This window comes from Pristiophorus japonicus, chromosome 12, assembly GCF_044704955.1.
Source record: "Pristiophorus japonicus isolate sPriJap1 chromosome 12, sPriJap1.hap1, whole genome shotgun sequence".
NCBI classification, from domain to species: Eukaryota; Metazoa; Chordata; class Chondrichthyes; family Pristiophoridae; genus Pristiophorus; species Pristiophorus japonicus.
In genome coordinates, this window is record NC_091988.1 from 44246879 (window position 1) to 44263089 (window position 16211).

The 16211-nt window shown below is 40.1% G+C and overlaps 1 protein-coding gene across 2 annotated transcripts in view; it reads left to right on the plus strand.

The window, feature by feature from the left end:
• The window catches only part of vgll4b (vestigial-like family member 4b), a 138464-nt gene that overhangs the window by 115876 nt on the left and 6377 nt on the right, over window positions 1-16211 (plus strand). For both annotated transcript variants that reach the window (XM_070895376.1, XM_070895375.1), the window contains 2 exons: window positions 9884-10100; window positions 13824-13947. In XM_070895376.1, the coding sequence (XP_070751477.1) occupies window positions 9884-10100; window positions 13824-13947 (341 nt within the window). The remainder of the gene's footprint in view (window positions 1-9883; window positions 10101-13823; window positions 13948-16211) is intronic.

A 16211-nucleotide genomic window follows, 5' to 3' on the forward strand; every position in this document is an offset into this window, starting at 1 on the left:
TTTTCTGCATGTCACAAAGCAAGAGAGTTTTTATCTGTGTGCCATTTTATATTCTACTCCTTTCTCGTTTATTTACAGTCTACTAGGAGATACTGTACTAATTGTGTGATGATTCAGTAGCCCTTTATGAAATCAGCTAATTGGAATGCAGTACGCTAAATGATGACTTAACTATGTTTATTTTCACACATCAGGTTTACCAAGAAGTAAAACTATTTGTTGATCAGATGACCATAAGTTCTTGTTTCAGAAGGAAGCTGAACCTTGTTTTCTGCTAGTAGTATAACATGTTTTTCACAACGTCAGCTAAAAATCATGTCTTGCATCAGACTGTACAGAGGGTCACAATCATGTTCAAATAGCTGTATTTAAGATAAAGAAAAACGGAAACACCCCTACAATTTAATGCCAGTAAAAACGGATGGTATGTAATTACTTCCAGAGCTCTTTCTTTTCTTGAAGCCTCCTAAGCTCCTGCAGAATACAGCTTTCAGTAAAGTTCTGGCTTTCATAACTCACTTTGGCCCATGCACTAAAAGCTGATTTGTGTAAACCATTGCAAACTTGTGGATGTGATCCAAAACCAGATAACTTGCAGAAAGTCCACAATGTAGGCTTGATTAGGTGAAAAAAAGTGAATCGAAGCATGGCCTTTCAAAATAAAACACTGCTTTTATATATTTTAAGTTAATAGTACAGAGCTCTGATCTCATTTGTTTTTGTCCTTGTACCACTGTTCGACCCAATTTAGATTATTATGTATGTCATGATAGGTTTGGTTGAAGACCCTTCAGCTCATTTGCTCTTATCCTTCCCGACTACCACCTCTACCATCTTCCCATTTCAGCACCTACTTGTTTCTTAAATGAGTCCCATGTCCTGGCCACAGTCTCCTTCCTGGTAACTGTTCCCAGGTGTAGAGAAGTAATTCTTGATGTCTGTCCTAAACTTTGGTTATGAACAGTCATCCCTTGCTCTGACAAAGCACAAGCATAAGTACTCTGGGTTAAATGTCCTCTTTCTGTGCTGTAAACTTTTATAGTTTCATGTTGTCTTAGTCCAACTCCCAGTGTTGGACTCGATTATTTTTTCGTATCAAGACTGCCTACTTCCTCCTCTGTAACATCACTTGTCTCCACCCCTACCTCAGCTCATCTGCTGCTGAAATCAATGCCTGGCTGGCCTCCCACCTTGCACACTCTGTAAACTTAAGCTCATTCAAAACTCTGCTGTCTGTATCCTAACTCGCACCAAGTCCCATTCACACATCACCCCTGTGCTCACTGACTTACATTGGCTTCCAATCCGACACCGTCTCTATTTAAAAAAAAAAATCTCATCCTTGCTTTTAAATCCTGCCATAACCTCAGCTCTCTGTCTCTATAACCTCTTCCAGCCCCACAACCTTCCGAGATCTCTGTGCTCCTCCAATTCTGGACTCTTACGCATCTCTGATTTTAATTGCTCCACTAATGGCGGGCTGTGCCCTAAGCTTTGGAATTCCCTTCCTAAACCTCTCTGTCTCTCTACCTCTCCTCCTCCTTTTAAGACACTCCTTAAAACATACCTCTTTGACCAAGCTTTTGGTCATCTATCCTAATATTTCCTTATTTCCTACATTACAAAAGTGACTCCACTTCAAAAAGTATTTCATTGGGACATCCAGAGGTCATGAAACTCGCTATATAAATGCAAGGCTTTCTTTTTTCAGTCCTGTGAAGCGCATTTGGGTTGTTTTACTACATTAAAGCAAAATGCAAGTTGTTACATTTTAAGTGTAATACACCTGTATATTAGGATATCCACTGGGATACCTCTTTTCGATAATGAAGAACTATATCTCCTCTAGTCGTGTCTCAGTGATTAACCCTTTTGATGTGAGGGTTCAACCCAGTTGTATTTCTTTGTTACCTCTAGAGCCTAGATGTATCATCGTGTCACGGCAGCTGAAACTGTGCACTATATTTTGTATGTCACCTGACCAGAGCACTGTACAACTGCAGCATAACTTCTGTGGATTTGAACTTCTTAACTATTTAAGTATGTTGAGTGAGGTGCTAACTAGATCTTTAGATGCAATTAAATTTTCACTTGTCAAGTTCCATACACCCAGAATATGTGCCTAGTATTTTGACTTCCAGTTTGCATTGCCTTGTGCAATTGCATATTTGAACTTAATTTGTTACTGATCAACCCAGGTGCACATGCTACTCAGTTCTTGTAAGATCTTGGCTGCTTCTTCAGAGTCCAAGGTCTCTTCAAGCTTGGCATTATCTACAAATCTAACTACCTTGCATTCAGACTCTGAATTCAGGTAATTTGTGTATTTTAGGCACGGATATGTTGCAGCCTGATAAATTTATTTTAAAAATTCATCTGTTTAAAAAAAAAAACTAAAATCTGATTATATTATCAGTTTATGTCGGGGTGAATTTAACATGAATTCAACTCTGCTGCAAAATTGGTGGTGTAAAGAACAGATTGTACACTCTGAGTGAAGACTGACCGCCACAAAAATAGACATCTATATATGTGGTTGGTAGTGGTGAATTAAATGGGCTTTTAAGTATAATTCAAACGTTTAGCCAAAATTGAATGATTTGAACAGAGATTATTTACGCAAGTGTGTATATGACACAAATGGAACTCGAGCACCCCTGCTCAATGGCTTGCTCACAATGTTCTAATGTTGAGCATTTTTGAAATGTCTGAAGTAAAGTGCCGTAACTTTACAAATGACACCCGGAAGTCAACTTTCACCAATGGCTGGGGAAATACTCATTATCTTCCCCCCCCCCCCCCCCCCATTTTCTCCTCCTGTCTTTCCCCAAGTGTGGTGACTATGCTGTGGTTCTGTTCCAGGATTGCTGGCAGCTGTTTAGTTGTTCAGATGAAGTACTTCACATGAGCCCTGACTGTGATGGTGACCTATTTTACCAAGGAGGACAAAACTGACTGGCCTTAATCTTGTCAGATGAAGATCCAAACGTTTGCCTCTTTGACAACAGGTCACAAGAATGCAATCAGGAGCAGGAACATAAGAACATCATAACGTAAGAAATAGGAGCAGGAGTAGAACACTTTGGCCCCTCAAGCCTGCTCCGCTATTTAATAAGATCATGACTGATCTGATCATGGAGTCAACTCCACTTCCCTGTCCGCTCCCCATAACCCTTTATTCCCTTATCGCTCAAAAATTTTTGTCTCTCCGTCAGGAACCCTGACTGACTTTCCATCCATCGGCCACAGACATTTAAGGCCAAGTAAAATACTCCACTGTTACACTGGCTGCAGTTGGCACTGACCATAAATTGAAGCTGGGATCTTGCTCAGCTTTATGGTGGAATATCACATCATACAGGGCATTTTACTCCGAGATATTGGGTAATTCCTGGAGGGTGCAGAGAAGTAAACCTGAAGTTAAAAACCGAAAATGCTGGAAATACTCAGCAGATCGGGCAACATCTGTGGAGAGAGAAACAGAGTTAACGTTTCAGGCCAAGGACCTGTCATCAAAACGACCTGAAACATTGATTCTGTTTCTCTCTCTACAGATGCTGCCTGACCCGCTGAGCAGTTCCAGCATTTTCTGTTTTTTTTTATTTCCAGCATCCATAGTGGTTTGCTTTTTTTTTAAGCAAAGTAAACTATTTTTGAAGTCATTTTCAAATCATTAGTGTAGTAACTCATCATCTTGTCATCGTCTTTCTCATTTTTGGTGGACATTAATAATTGACAACAGAAACCTTTCATGAGATGATATCCAACTATCCTTCAGACTGAATGGGATTATGTGATCAACCATCGGAACTGCCCTGACATGTGGGAAGGTGTAGATGGAGGCGTGTTCAATTTCATTTTTATTCCTCCGCAGCCTAATACCTGTTTGGGACTGGAGCAGTCATTCTTGTCATAAGCACAAATGGGACTGACCCTAATATACCGGAGAGATTAATTCTCTTTAATGTTTGGAGCCATCGTAAAATGAAAAACATGTAGGCCCACTTTAATTTTAATTCCCCGCATGCATAAAAGATCCTCTGTGTCGGGACCGCGTAACATGAGAATTTGACTCTTCTCTTTCTGGCACGTCTTTACTTAAGGCAATTTACCCCTCCCCCCTCCTCACGTCCACCCCTAACAGACTCGGTGAATCTTGTTATTATCAGAATCCTCTTTTTCCAGATCCCTTGACGAAAAAAAATACCTCTGTGAAAGGGAATATATCTAGTACATAAATTGTACTTTAAAAACATTAAGCAAGGGGCTTGGCTTGACCTGTGCAGTGTGGGTTTCTTGTTTGTCGGCTGGGGCCATTTTCTCATTTTCACAGTTCAGCTGAAAACAAAGGCCTCCTTATCCTTTCACTGAGCTGTGTTCACAAGCGCTGACATCAGCCTTCCCCCCAGCAGGCAAATGTGCTGCATTAAGAGTCTACAGGGGAGTTGGGAAGCTTGACAGAAATCCTTTCTCATGACATTTTATTGATCAGTTGCTTCGTATCTGTGTAGAAAGCGAATACCAAGAGCAGTAACAGTTGAGACAACGTAGGAAATTATTGGTATGGATTTAACCCCTAAAGTCTTCATTTTCTTTTGGCAAATTCTTTTTTTGAGAAAGCCTTTTTGAACTAAATATTGTAGTAATGTACGGTCGGTAACTTAATTTGCATTTAGCATAGTTCAGAGGAGATTACGAAAATGTGCAGCACACTGATTCCCTGCGAATGCAAGGGACTTTTATGTTGAAATGGGTTCTGCCTGCCCAGCTTTTCATAAGATAGCATGCCAAGATTCAGGGGCCCAGGACTTTCTTGTGGGAGGACGTTGGGCTGCCTTCATGCTTTTTGACAATGATTAAAGTGAGGTTAGTACCAAAACCTTCCATTCTATTCTTTGTTAAACAGATGGTAGTTCCATGTTCAGCTGCAAATAATTTTAAAGTTTGAGTCAGTGTGTTCTGTAGAGGTAAAATTATTTGTTCAACAGAGAGCACTGATCTCCCTGCTGTACCATTAGCTTACAAGCAGTGGTGATTGAAGAAGATACTGTTCTTGCTCCAGGTTCTAAGCCAGCAAGTTTGAGTCAGTGTATTTCTCCTGGAAACCACCAATAAACTTTTTTAGAAAGTTACCGAGTGGCCAGTGATATTGACAATTCTCAGTACAAACTTTCTGCATGTTATTAAGCTCTTATGCCAAGTTACAAGCTTTGATTGACGCCACACAAACACACACACCCACACACGCACCAAGTTAAAGTCTACTTTTGCTATATTTTAATGATTTAAAGAAGAAAGCAGTCTGGTGTCAACCTATTTCTAGCTAGTACTGTCATTACTAGAAAAGGAAAATGTAAAATTCTAGTAAACATTTGTTTATTCAGTTTTAAGCAATCAGAACAGTATGCATAAAACCATGAGAATTTAGACCAAAAGGTTTAATTACTAATTGACAAATTAACATTTTAAACACCAGTACAGAAATTGTGGGTAAACTCTTACCTTTACATGTAAACTCTATGGGAAATGGTCCAGAATATGAACCCTGATTGGGCCCCCTTCAGAGTTTGGCAGATTTGAGGGTCTGGTGGGTAAGGAAGAATACTGTACAATGCAAAACTAGCAGATGTAACACTGCTCCCGTTTACCACCTTTACAAAAAGAGCAACAACTTAGTAAATGAACACTGTTCCAGGACTGCCACTTAGTGTGTTCAAAATGCTCTTTTCTGCAACTAGATAAATGTGTTTTATTTGTAGAGAACACAATTACATTGTGTTTATTGGGACAGTAGTGATGACGATATGGTGCAGCGCTGGACACACACGTAAGAACATTCTAACCCGTGAGTGAAGTAATGGGTAAACAATACAAATTGTGTGTGTGAAGTGTTTTCCATATTCCATGCTGAAACATGCGTTATTCTGTGCCAGCGGTTCAATCGGTACATGCCCCTACCCCCCCCACCCCACGTGAACGATTGTTGGAGTTGATGTTGTGGTGTGTCGTGTTTGAAGAGACCATATTGATGGATGTGACACTTACATTCATGGAATGAGAGGATCTTGTTTTATGATGGCAGCTTCTATCTTGAGGGGTGGGCCTGTTTTTCCTCATAGTAAGTGTTGAGATTCAGGTCTTATTGCCAGTTGAGAAAAAGGTGTTAGCTGGATGTTTCTTTGGACTGAATTATTTTGTCCTTTTATTTTTTATTTTTTGGCTGTTTTTGGAGTTGAAGTTTTTCGGCTGGATTTTCAAGTGGTTTGCGACGGGGTTTTCGTCGCATTTTGACTATCCCCGGCGAAAGTTGGGGCGCTCGGCTGTATTTTGCCCGGTCGCGATCCTCGGTTCGGTTTTTTGGCAGCACTTAGAAGCACCACCGGGGAGAGCTGCGCGGGAAGTGTAACGGCCCGCACTGCGACATCAGGTTCGAGATTCAGCCGACCCATACGCCGCCTCGGTGACTGGCAGGGAAAACACGCCGATTCAGCCTTGCTAGCAGCCGCAAGTTGAATAAATTTAAAAAAAGGTAAGTTATGTTTTTTAATTTTTTAATCTTTTTGCAGTGATTTGTGAGGTAAAGGTGTTGGTAATGTTTTTTGAATTTTTTTTCTCCGAGCGCTCCCAGCCCCGCACTAAATTTGACGATCCCGTTTTTGGGCCACAAAATTAGATCAATGCCTCCCTTTGTGATCCTAAATGCTAAAAGTTAAGTAATTAATTGGTACCGTTAATTGGACGGTAATTTTCCTGCCTCCGTTTTCACCCCGAGAACAGAGGAACCGAAAATCCAGCCCATAATCTTGTGCTAGTAGTGTTTGGTAATTTTTCTGTATTGGTTATGAAGCATTTTGGGAGATTTTCAGGACCCGATAAATGCAAGTTCTTTTGTATTGTCAGGTGGAAGTACGATGGGTTTAATGTGGGTGGGGTTGTGGTTGTGAATGTGGCAGGCAAGAAGAGGCTTAAACCTTTATTGGGCAGCTTGTTTTAAGTTTGTAGTGGGTTAATTTTTGAAATTGAAAGTATTGATGCTGCTTTCGCAATGTTTTAGGGAGTCATTGGAGTATGTGATATGGTGTACACAATGAACGTCCCAGGTTTGATCCATGATACTAGTTTCTAAGGATGCTAGCTGCTCGCCAATACGCCACCCAAGATCATTTTCATTGTATTTTTCACTCTGTAAATTGTTTACATTTTTGCAAAACAATTTCTTTATGGAATATTGACTGGCCAGAAGAAATGTGGATGTTATTGTAGTCCTGAGTTGGTGTTGGGCCAACATACTAATGGGTGACTCCCATCACAAACCAGCCCTAAACCAATGAGGCCCCGCCCCCCCCGCCCCCCCCCCATGTACATTCATCAATTCCCTGAATATTCATTTTGGTATTTTTCTCATCCTCTGTAGAAAATGGCAGACAGGTTGACTGCATAGGGGGATGATGGTAATGCAAAACATCTGAACTGGAAAACTATGGGGGGTTGGGGGGAATCCTATGGGAAGCAAAAAAAATGTCAGGATGTAATTTTCAGGAAATATGGCGTGATGAAGGTATGTATATATTTTTATATGGAAAATAAATCACAACTGTTACAAGGTATTAACTAACACTCGGAAGGGGAGGTTGAATTACATCATAAATTGCGAAAGCAAAGGTTGAGCACTCCACTCAACCTCATTATTACAGCTTTGAACAGACTTCCAAACATTGTTCTTTTTCTTTTTATAATGTATACAGTTTAATATTATTTGTCTTTCTATAGCTTTTTTTATTGGTGGCTCACTGTTGGAGGTGGTGGCTTCCACAGTTGCTGCAATTTTGGCTCGAGCATTTCTCTCTGGCTCTGCATCATGTGACGGGGAAGAACCCAACATTAGAGAATATTGAGGTCAGCTGATGGGAAGCAAGGATTTTACTGAGACAGAATACCATGTTTAACACTAATGCCTATGCTGTACAGCAACAAAAATGCCATTCTAATACCTATGCCATTTCACTAAATCGATTGAATTCTATGCTTCTCGGTAGAAAATACTATTTTATTCTCTTGGGAAGGGTAGTAGAGGAGGAGTAAAAATACTTGAACTATTTATTAATATCTAGCATATAGCTGGCAGTTGTTAAATAGAAGGTTTTGTAGATTTGATTTATTTTTCTAGTTTAAATACAGCTCGTGTAACTCAACAAAGCAGATACTGTCTCTAAGTTTGGTGGTTTTATGTGGAGCTTAAATAAGAGGTTAAGATGTAATGCATGTTTGCCTGAGTATCGGACTACAAACCACACATCCTGTGTTCCCCTATGACACATATTGCTGAATATACTGTAATTAAAGAGGTTTTAACAAAAACAGTCGCAAAACATTGAGCAACAGAATTGAGGAAACTGATTTGTGTGCAAGAAATGCGTGTCTATGAAAACGGCACTGTTCAATTAATATATTCAGCCGTACAGGTGTTTTAATAATTTAAAAACTCATTTAGAACAGCACAGCCATGGGCATCATTTGTGATGGGCAACAGCCCTTCAATAAGTTTTAACACTGGATACCTGACTTACTTAGCAAAATGTCTCTTTAGTAAGAAACACTGTGTAATCTGTTACACCCTCCTTAAAGAAATGGCACCAAGACATGATTGACTTTTTCATTCGCAAACTAATTTTGTTCAATTTATACTCTAGATGTGGGCGATGCTGGCAAGACTCCATTTATTGCCCATCGCTAGTAACCCTCAAAAGCTGTGGTTCTTCTATTCCCCGCCCATCACTTTCCACCGCTCCTCCAGTAGCCTGCATTGGAAAAACTAAAATTGGAGGATTCAAATTTCAGTATTAACCAATTGATGATCTCTGGTGTTGCTTACGGTAATGCAAGGCCTGGGAACATTATGGGTCGAACGATTGGTTTGAGGGTAATATTGCAACAGCAGAAAATGGAGAGGAATAATTAGGCAAATTAAGAATTTTTCAGCACCTTGTATGTGTTTTAGCACTGATGAAAAGAACATTGTGGCAGATGAAATATGGGAGATCAACTTAACTCTTAATTGCTTGCACATAGTACTTGTTCATACACAGAAACTAAAAGATGCAGCTAGGTGCATGTTAAGTGTTTTCAATAGGTGCCAGTGATCCCCAGGCTGTAGATTTTGTAATCAGTTGTCAGAATATTACAGGATAGGATTTGGTTGGCATCATTCTGGAAAATGATTGCTAGCTATATATAATACTGTATCATCTTAAGACAATTACATTTCTGGATACAAAACGGAAGTTCAGGGCTTGCTGTTTACATATAATTTGTAAAATGTACTTGTTTTTTTAACAATTTATATTAGAAAATAATTAAGTATCTGGAGGGGCATATGAGGAGTTAATTAAAATAAACTTGTAGCCAGAAAACCTGCGATCTTGATAACTGGTACTGCTTTGATTTCTCTATTTCCAGAATTAGATTGGACAGAGTTTTTATTGCTATTTGACAGTCAAAAGCTGGAACATGCACAACTTTGTAGATATAGTCCTTGTGTGGGAACCTTGGCTGCTTGGTTATTTGTATGTACATGAGTGGAGTCTACTAGTACATTTTTGTTATAATCAATTAATTGACAAACATTTGCTTGTTGCTGACTTTGTTTAGCTTTACACTGAGGTTTCCTCCTCTTCCCCCCCCCCCCCCTTTCCCAATCATTAGTATCTTCCTTGGGCGGAATGATTCAAGTAGTTAATATCTATAATACAAAACTCCACATGTCTTTCCTAGTTCTGTTTCAGAGAAGCAATCGCGGGTTTGCTGCATGTACACCAGATTGAAGTAATTGTTTTTTAAAAAATGTTATGTGATTAGCGAATACTAACGGAATCCATTTATGCAGGACCAAACCTGTCAATGGGGATTTTCGTAAAGATCAACATAGAGAGCGAAGCCGTAGCCCAATAGAACGTGCTGCAGTGTCAACTATGAGCCATCTCAGCAATCATGCCTATGCTGGCATAGGACTACCAAGTATGTCAATGGAACAGCCTCTAGCACTGACCAAAAATAGCATGGATGCAACTAGGACAGTCAGCATTGGTGTGGAACGACAGCAGGTATGAACGCTGACCTTTCGGTTGGTTTCACATATTGCAAAATCTTCCTCTTTTACTGTTTTGAAACTCTTTGAGTTTGAGGTCTGTTACGCTCCTGTGCTGAGGTGGATGTGTGATCTGTTCTTAGGCCACCCATAGGACACCAGGAGGTGTGTGAATTGACTCATCTTTGCTCTGTGAAAATGCCACCCCTCATCCAGAGATTGTCTGGGTAAGGAGGGCAACATCCCTGTGGGAGAATCAGAAAACTGAACTGGCGTCCTACCATTCAGTGGTCCATCAGATATAATTGCATGGATATTAATGAGTTTTGTTACAACTGCTATCAAGAATAATTCACTCATATCATTAACTATCTCTATGCAACCTCTATTTTTCTATAAAATTATAAATAGTACACCTAGAAAGTCATTTGGCCCTGATCTTGCAACACTGCCACTAAAGTTGAGCAGCAGAAACCTATCTCTAGGTGACTTTCCCTCTGGAGACCATACCAACACCATAGTGTTGGTTTGGCTTGGTTGGTAGCACTCACCTGAGTCAGAAGGTTGCGGATTTAAGTCCCACGCCAGGACATAATCTAGGCTGGTGCTTCAGTATATTTTAAGGGAGAGCTGCATTGGCAGATGAGACATTAAACTGAGGTGGACTGCTTGTCTGTTCAGATAGATTTAAAAATCCTATGCCAACATTCATCCTGAACCAATGTCCCCAAAAGCCGATTAACTGGTCCCAAATCGCATGACCGTTTCCTACAAAAATATCAGTGATTGTGACTGCACTTCGAAATTAGCTCATTGATTGTAAGTGCTTTAGGACATTGATGTTCTGAAAGTTACTACAGGTGCAGCGTCGAGAATCTGGAACCCTCGGGACCGAGGCCGTTCCGGACTTTCAATCGTCTTTCTGACGTCACTAATCCGGAAACACCCGAGCCCAGGTTCGGGTATTTCCGGATTTCAGAACGTCAGAAAGGGAGGGGGTGTGTGGGGGGAACAACGGATTTTCAATGCTGCACCTGTATATAAATGCAAGTTTTTTTTTCTTTCAGCTGCTGGCAATCTATCTATCCATCCAGCCTGCTTATACAAGGCTTTCCCTATTATTGGGAAAGGTGCACACACAAATAAAATTGGGAATTTGTGATTTTAGAACAGCAGAGTTGTTTGTGTGTTACTGCTGGTTTGTGGAATCTGTCCTGCAGTGTAACTAGGATGGATTCCACAACATCAGTTTCCCCAGTAGATTATCAGAATTATTTCTATTAGAATTTGGCTCTATAATGAATATAAAGGGAGGGGAATCAAAGCCATTTCATTTCAAGCTTTACGGGTTTGCTTGTTTATGAAAATCCTCACTGATTACATTACATTAAAACTGCAATACTCTGTCAATCATGGTGACCTCACTCTGCATGTATGTGGAACCTGGGTGGAGTGGTGTCATTATGGTGCATCCTAATGCATGATTGACTACCACATTTAGTCCCAATGTAAGTACATAGTGAGTGACTTTAAATTGGATATTGATGCATTTCCCCTCCTCCCGAACCACAGAATTTTCTGAGCACTGCTGAATTCAGGCATACAAAGTGATTATTTTTCCAAAACAAATTAGTATTGAGGGAATGCTGCACTGTGAGAAGTGTTGTTAAACCATGTCTGTGGTCTCCAGTGAACATAAAAATTCCACGGCACGCTTCGAAGAAGTGTAGGGGAGTTCTTCGGTGTCCTGGCCAACATTTATTCCTCTACCAACATCATTAAATCATCATCTAGCCATTTATCTTATTGCTGTTTATGGGACATTGGGATAGACTTTGGTCTGGGATGTTTTTGTGCCCAGTCTTGGCACTGCCCAACCAGCAGGCACCTGAACCAAGAGGATCGATTGAACTGATTCTCAGACCTCAATAGCATACTTGGCGCAAGCTTCTGATGGTTGTGCGAGTAGTGGCCCTCTGGTAATTCCTGGGGGGGGGGGGGGGGGTCTTGGAGTGGGCCATGGGGCGGGGTGATCACGAATTCTGCAGGGTTGGGAGAGCACTCCTGCTCCTTCCATTTCTTCAGGAACTTAAAAACAAATGTCACTGCCGGCCTTTTTTGTTTATGGTTGCTGGCATTGCTAAAGATTCCTGAGTGAGGCAGGCTCATTGCCGACTAATTTCTGGATGGAGTTCTTCAAGGGGGATTAGACTCCTTCGGCTTCGATGCCTGTTTCAGGGATCTGCCCAGGCTGCCTAAAAAAAGAGCCCCACGAATTCAGCAGTGGGATCAATGCCTGCGAGGATTGGATGCAACTAGTACCATTGCTAAATCAGTATACTTTGCACCCAGAAAGCAGGCGAGGTACATATCACGTTCTACCCACTTGTGTGTTAATTGGCTGATGTGTTTCCCTACATTACAGCAGTAGCTACACTAAAAGTGCTTCATTGGTTCTGATTTGCGTTGGAACATCCCGAGGTCATGAAAGATGCTATATAAATGCAAGTTTGTTCTTTAACATTTGGTTAAACAAATCGGCATGCAAAATTAATACTGGTTTTCAACTATAAATGTAGCAGAAAGCACAGACTCTCAAGGTGATGGTGGTGGGGGGGGGGGGGGGAATTTTTAAAAAATCTAGTCATTGTTTGTGATGCCATTGATGAGGTTTCTCTCTGGGACCTGGAATTCAGTCTCAAAAAGTATTTGTGAAAAGAGAGATTAGTGGAAAAGAAAACTATCTTCAACCTGTTCAAATTGACAGGACAATTGTTTCCAACCTTTTCTGGGAATCTCTTTTCCCAGCTTCTAAAAGAAAGTGGCATCTACTAACGTAAAAAAGTGCTATCGTTGTAAAAATTTTCTTTGTATACAAGAGCAGAAATAATTTTTTGTAAAGAAAGAACTTGCATTTATATAATTCTCGGTACATCCCAAAACACTTCACAATGATTGGATTGCTGTTTAAGTGCAGTCACTGCCGGTAGGTAAATGAGGCAGATAGTTTGTGCACAGTAAATCCCCACAAGCAACAATGCATGAATGACCATATAATCTGTGGTGGTGGCACAGAGAAAGGATGACAAGGACGCCAGCCGACCACCTTAGGTTTTGCTGTGGCATCTTTTAGATCCACCTGAGCTGATAGATGTGAAGAGTTCAATGTCTCATCCGAAAGATGGTACCTCGAACAGTGCAGCACACCCTGCCAGCCCAGCTTATGCATTCATGTCCCTAATGGGACTGTTAAGTCAAAATTTTGTGAAGAGCCAAGTTGTCACTTGCCAAAAAAAATACAGCAAGAATATAGCATAGAGATTATTGAGAATGCCCAACCCAGGCAAACACAAGTCTGACCAGGGGACTATTGGGTCCTCTTTGTGGAACCCAGGTTTATGCTGCAAATGGATCCTGTTGATCCTGCATCACACCAGTGTATTTGCCAGAATCAGACGGATGAATACTGGATTGTACAAAGCAGTCCTGCTAATGATATTAAATAACAAATGGATTTGTTTAAAAAACAAATTACATACAACTAATGCAGAGGTCAGTATTTACATTGATACTAAAGTAGCCCTTTATAAACTTGGGACTACAATACATTACAATGCAATGCATTCAGGGCTTCAAGTTTTCCTGTAATTAAATATTCATATGAGCTATTATTGCTAAGTGTTAGATCTTTGACTGGTTATTGGAATTGTACTAATGCGCTGTTTTTTTGTCCATTTAGAATCGCCCATCAGTAATTACATGTGCATCTGGTAACAATCGTAACTGCAACCTTTCCCATTGCCCTATTGCTCACAGCAGTTGTGTTCCAGCAATGCCCCCAAGCTACAGGAGACCCTCAAATCGTAAGTTGCATTTCAGTGATGTTTATGCAAGCAATCTAACTCAATCCAGTCATGCCCTTGGGCCTTGTGTTTTTATTTTTTTAAATACAGTACTTGCCATCTGTGCAGCTTTCCCTTGATCATGTCAGCACTTGCTCATCAAGTAAAGGGGCCTCAGATGAACAGAAGTGAACCCAAGTTTGTTTTTGAGTTAAACTTTCTACGTTTTGCATTACTAAGTTGGTACAGATTTCTTATGTTTGGCTTGGTTCGTAAAATGTTTCTACACTTCTCTATGAAAAATAATGGTAACTGTATGTAGGGATTGCAGCTCGATACGCTTTACATGGCAAACTCTGATTCTGAATAGACCCAACAACTGGCGACAATATGGTACTGTAGTGCCAAGTGAATGTGAATCAACAAAGCGGGCCCATTGCAACTGGGCTTCAACTGAAGCCAATGTAGGTCATGAGAAAAGATCTTTCATATTTCTCCTGTGGCTTTCAGTTTGCACTGTTGTTTCAACACACCCACTGAAGAAATAAAATGGTGCTCTCATTGAAATTGAAGTACAATTTAAAACATTAGCAGGAAATCATTTTTCGGCTAAGTGCTTCCACCCTTGCGTCGAAAAAGTTAACTGCTTGTTTCACATTGTATAGTTTTTCAAATCACCAACTTGTACTGGTAAGTGCTACTAATTGTATGCAGCTGGTAATTACAGAAAAAGGAGGCAAATGCCATCCGATCACACCCACTTGACTGTATCCAGTTACCTGGAGCATGTTGCTACTGTAACAATGATCAAAATGCCTTGTAACATCACCAGAATGAATAGTATTTGCTTCCTTCCCACCACTACCCAAACACACTCATAGTTGGTGAAAGAGAGAATGGTCATCTCTGTGAATATAGATGGCACTGTGCATTTCTCACTTAGAGTTGCACACTCTTAAGTCCCGTTTCACTCGCCCCCCAAAAGTCACCCCTTTTATACTCGGCCACGACTATTTCTTCCTTTTCTCTCGTTCTATTACATGTGTCCTTCACCCATTTCAGTTTTCCCTTTTCCAATTCAGTGCTTAATACCTTTAGTCTTAGAACCTAATTGTTAATATGTGGGTGGTCAATTTGAACATTTTATGCCTTTTGCCATCATTCATAATTTATATTTTGGGTTTCTCTCTGATTTGCCTGAGTTTGCATTTTAGGAAAGGGATCCAATTGACTTAATCTGGGTAATTCAAATTGTATTGTCATGAGCAGAAAATGTAAGATTCTTGTTCCCGATTAGGATAAAGGATTCTTGAGCTTTATTTAAGAAAACAGCTGGTTGTTTATTACAAGAACATTGATTTGATAACTCGAGTGATACCAGCAAGACAGAGGCTGGTTATATTCCATAAAAGCCCAGAATTATGGGACAAACTGCATCAATCTATAACGGCAAAAAACACAGCAGTCACGTTCTACACATACTTGATATAGGTAACTCTTACCACAGTCAGAAGAGTTAGCTTCTCCATTTCAATGGGCAGATTCTGACATAAAGCTGGTGGAGTTGCAGGCCAAAGTATAAAAGTGTTTGGGTTGGATCCAAAACAAACTTCTGTTCTAGTTCCATCAGCAGTTTACTTAAGTTTCAACCAGAAAATCTGGATAAATGAGGAAATCCTGATATTACTGGTGGTGCTTAGTTGTGTCCAGTGTGCAGACTTTAAACCTTCACACAGATGAGGCCAGGCAAATTGGTCATTTTTTAAAATCCAGGCTGGTACAGTCATGATAAATAATATTGAATACCACTTCTTTGAGAATTAAAGCTCATAAATGGCTTTACAAAATAAGATGCTGTGAAGGAAGTTAAATGGTTCATGCCATTTATAACATTCAGAATATCTTGCCTTTTACTGCAAAAAGGAATTGGAACCCCTTTTAACTATTTTGCATACAGTATTCTCATTTAATAAATAATATGTAATGTGTATATAATAAATTCAGCGTATTTCTGATAATTCTAAATTTCTTTTTAAAAGTTTTGAATTGTCTAGTAATTTGAATGAGGTGACTGAGTTAAACATGGACAGTATATATTTAACTTCTCACATTATATATAGTTGTTGTCCTGTGATGTTGCACACAAGGAATCAAGACCCCTAAGTGTAATCTCCAGGCAAAGCAGGCATCAGAGGGTGTCAGATAATTGGATCGGGGCATGCAGACTTAATTCCGTCCTCATTTTAAATTCCTATGTTTTAAATGTTATATTTCCAATATATATG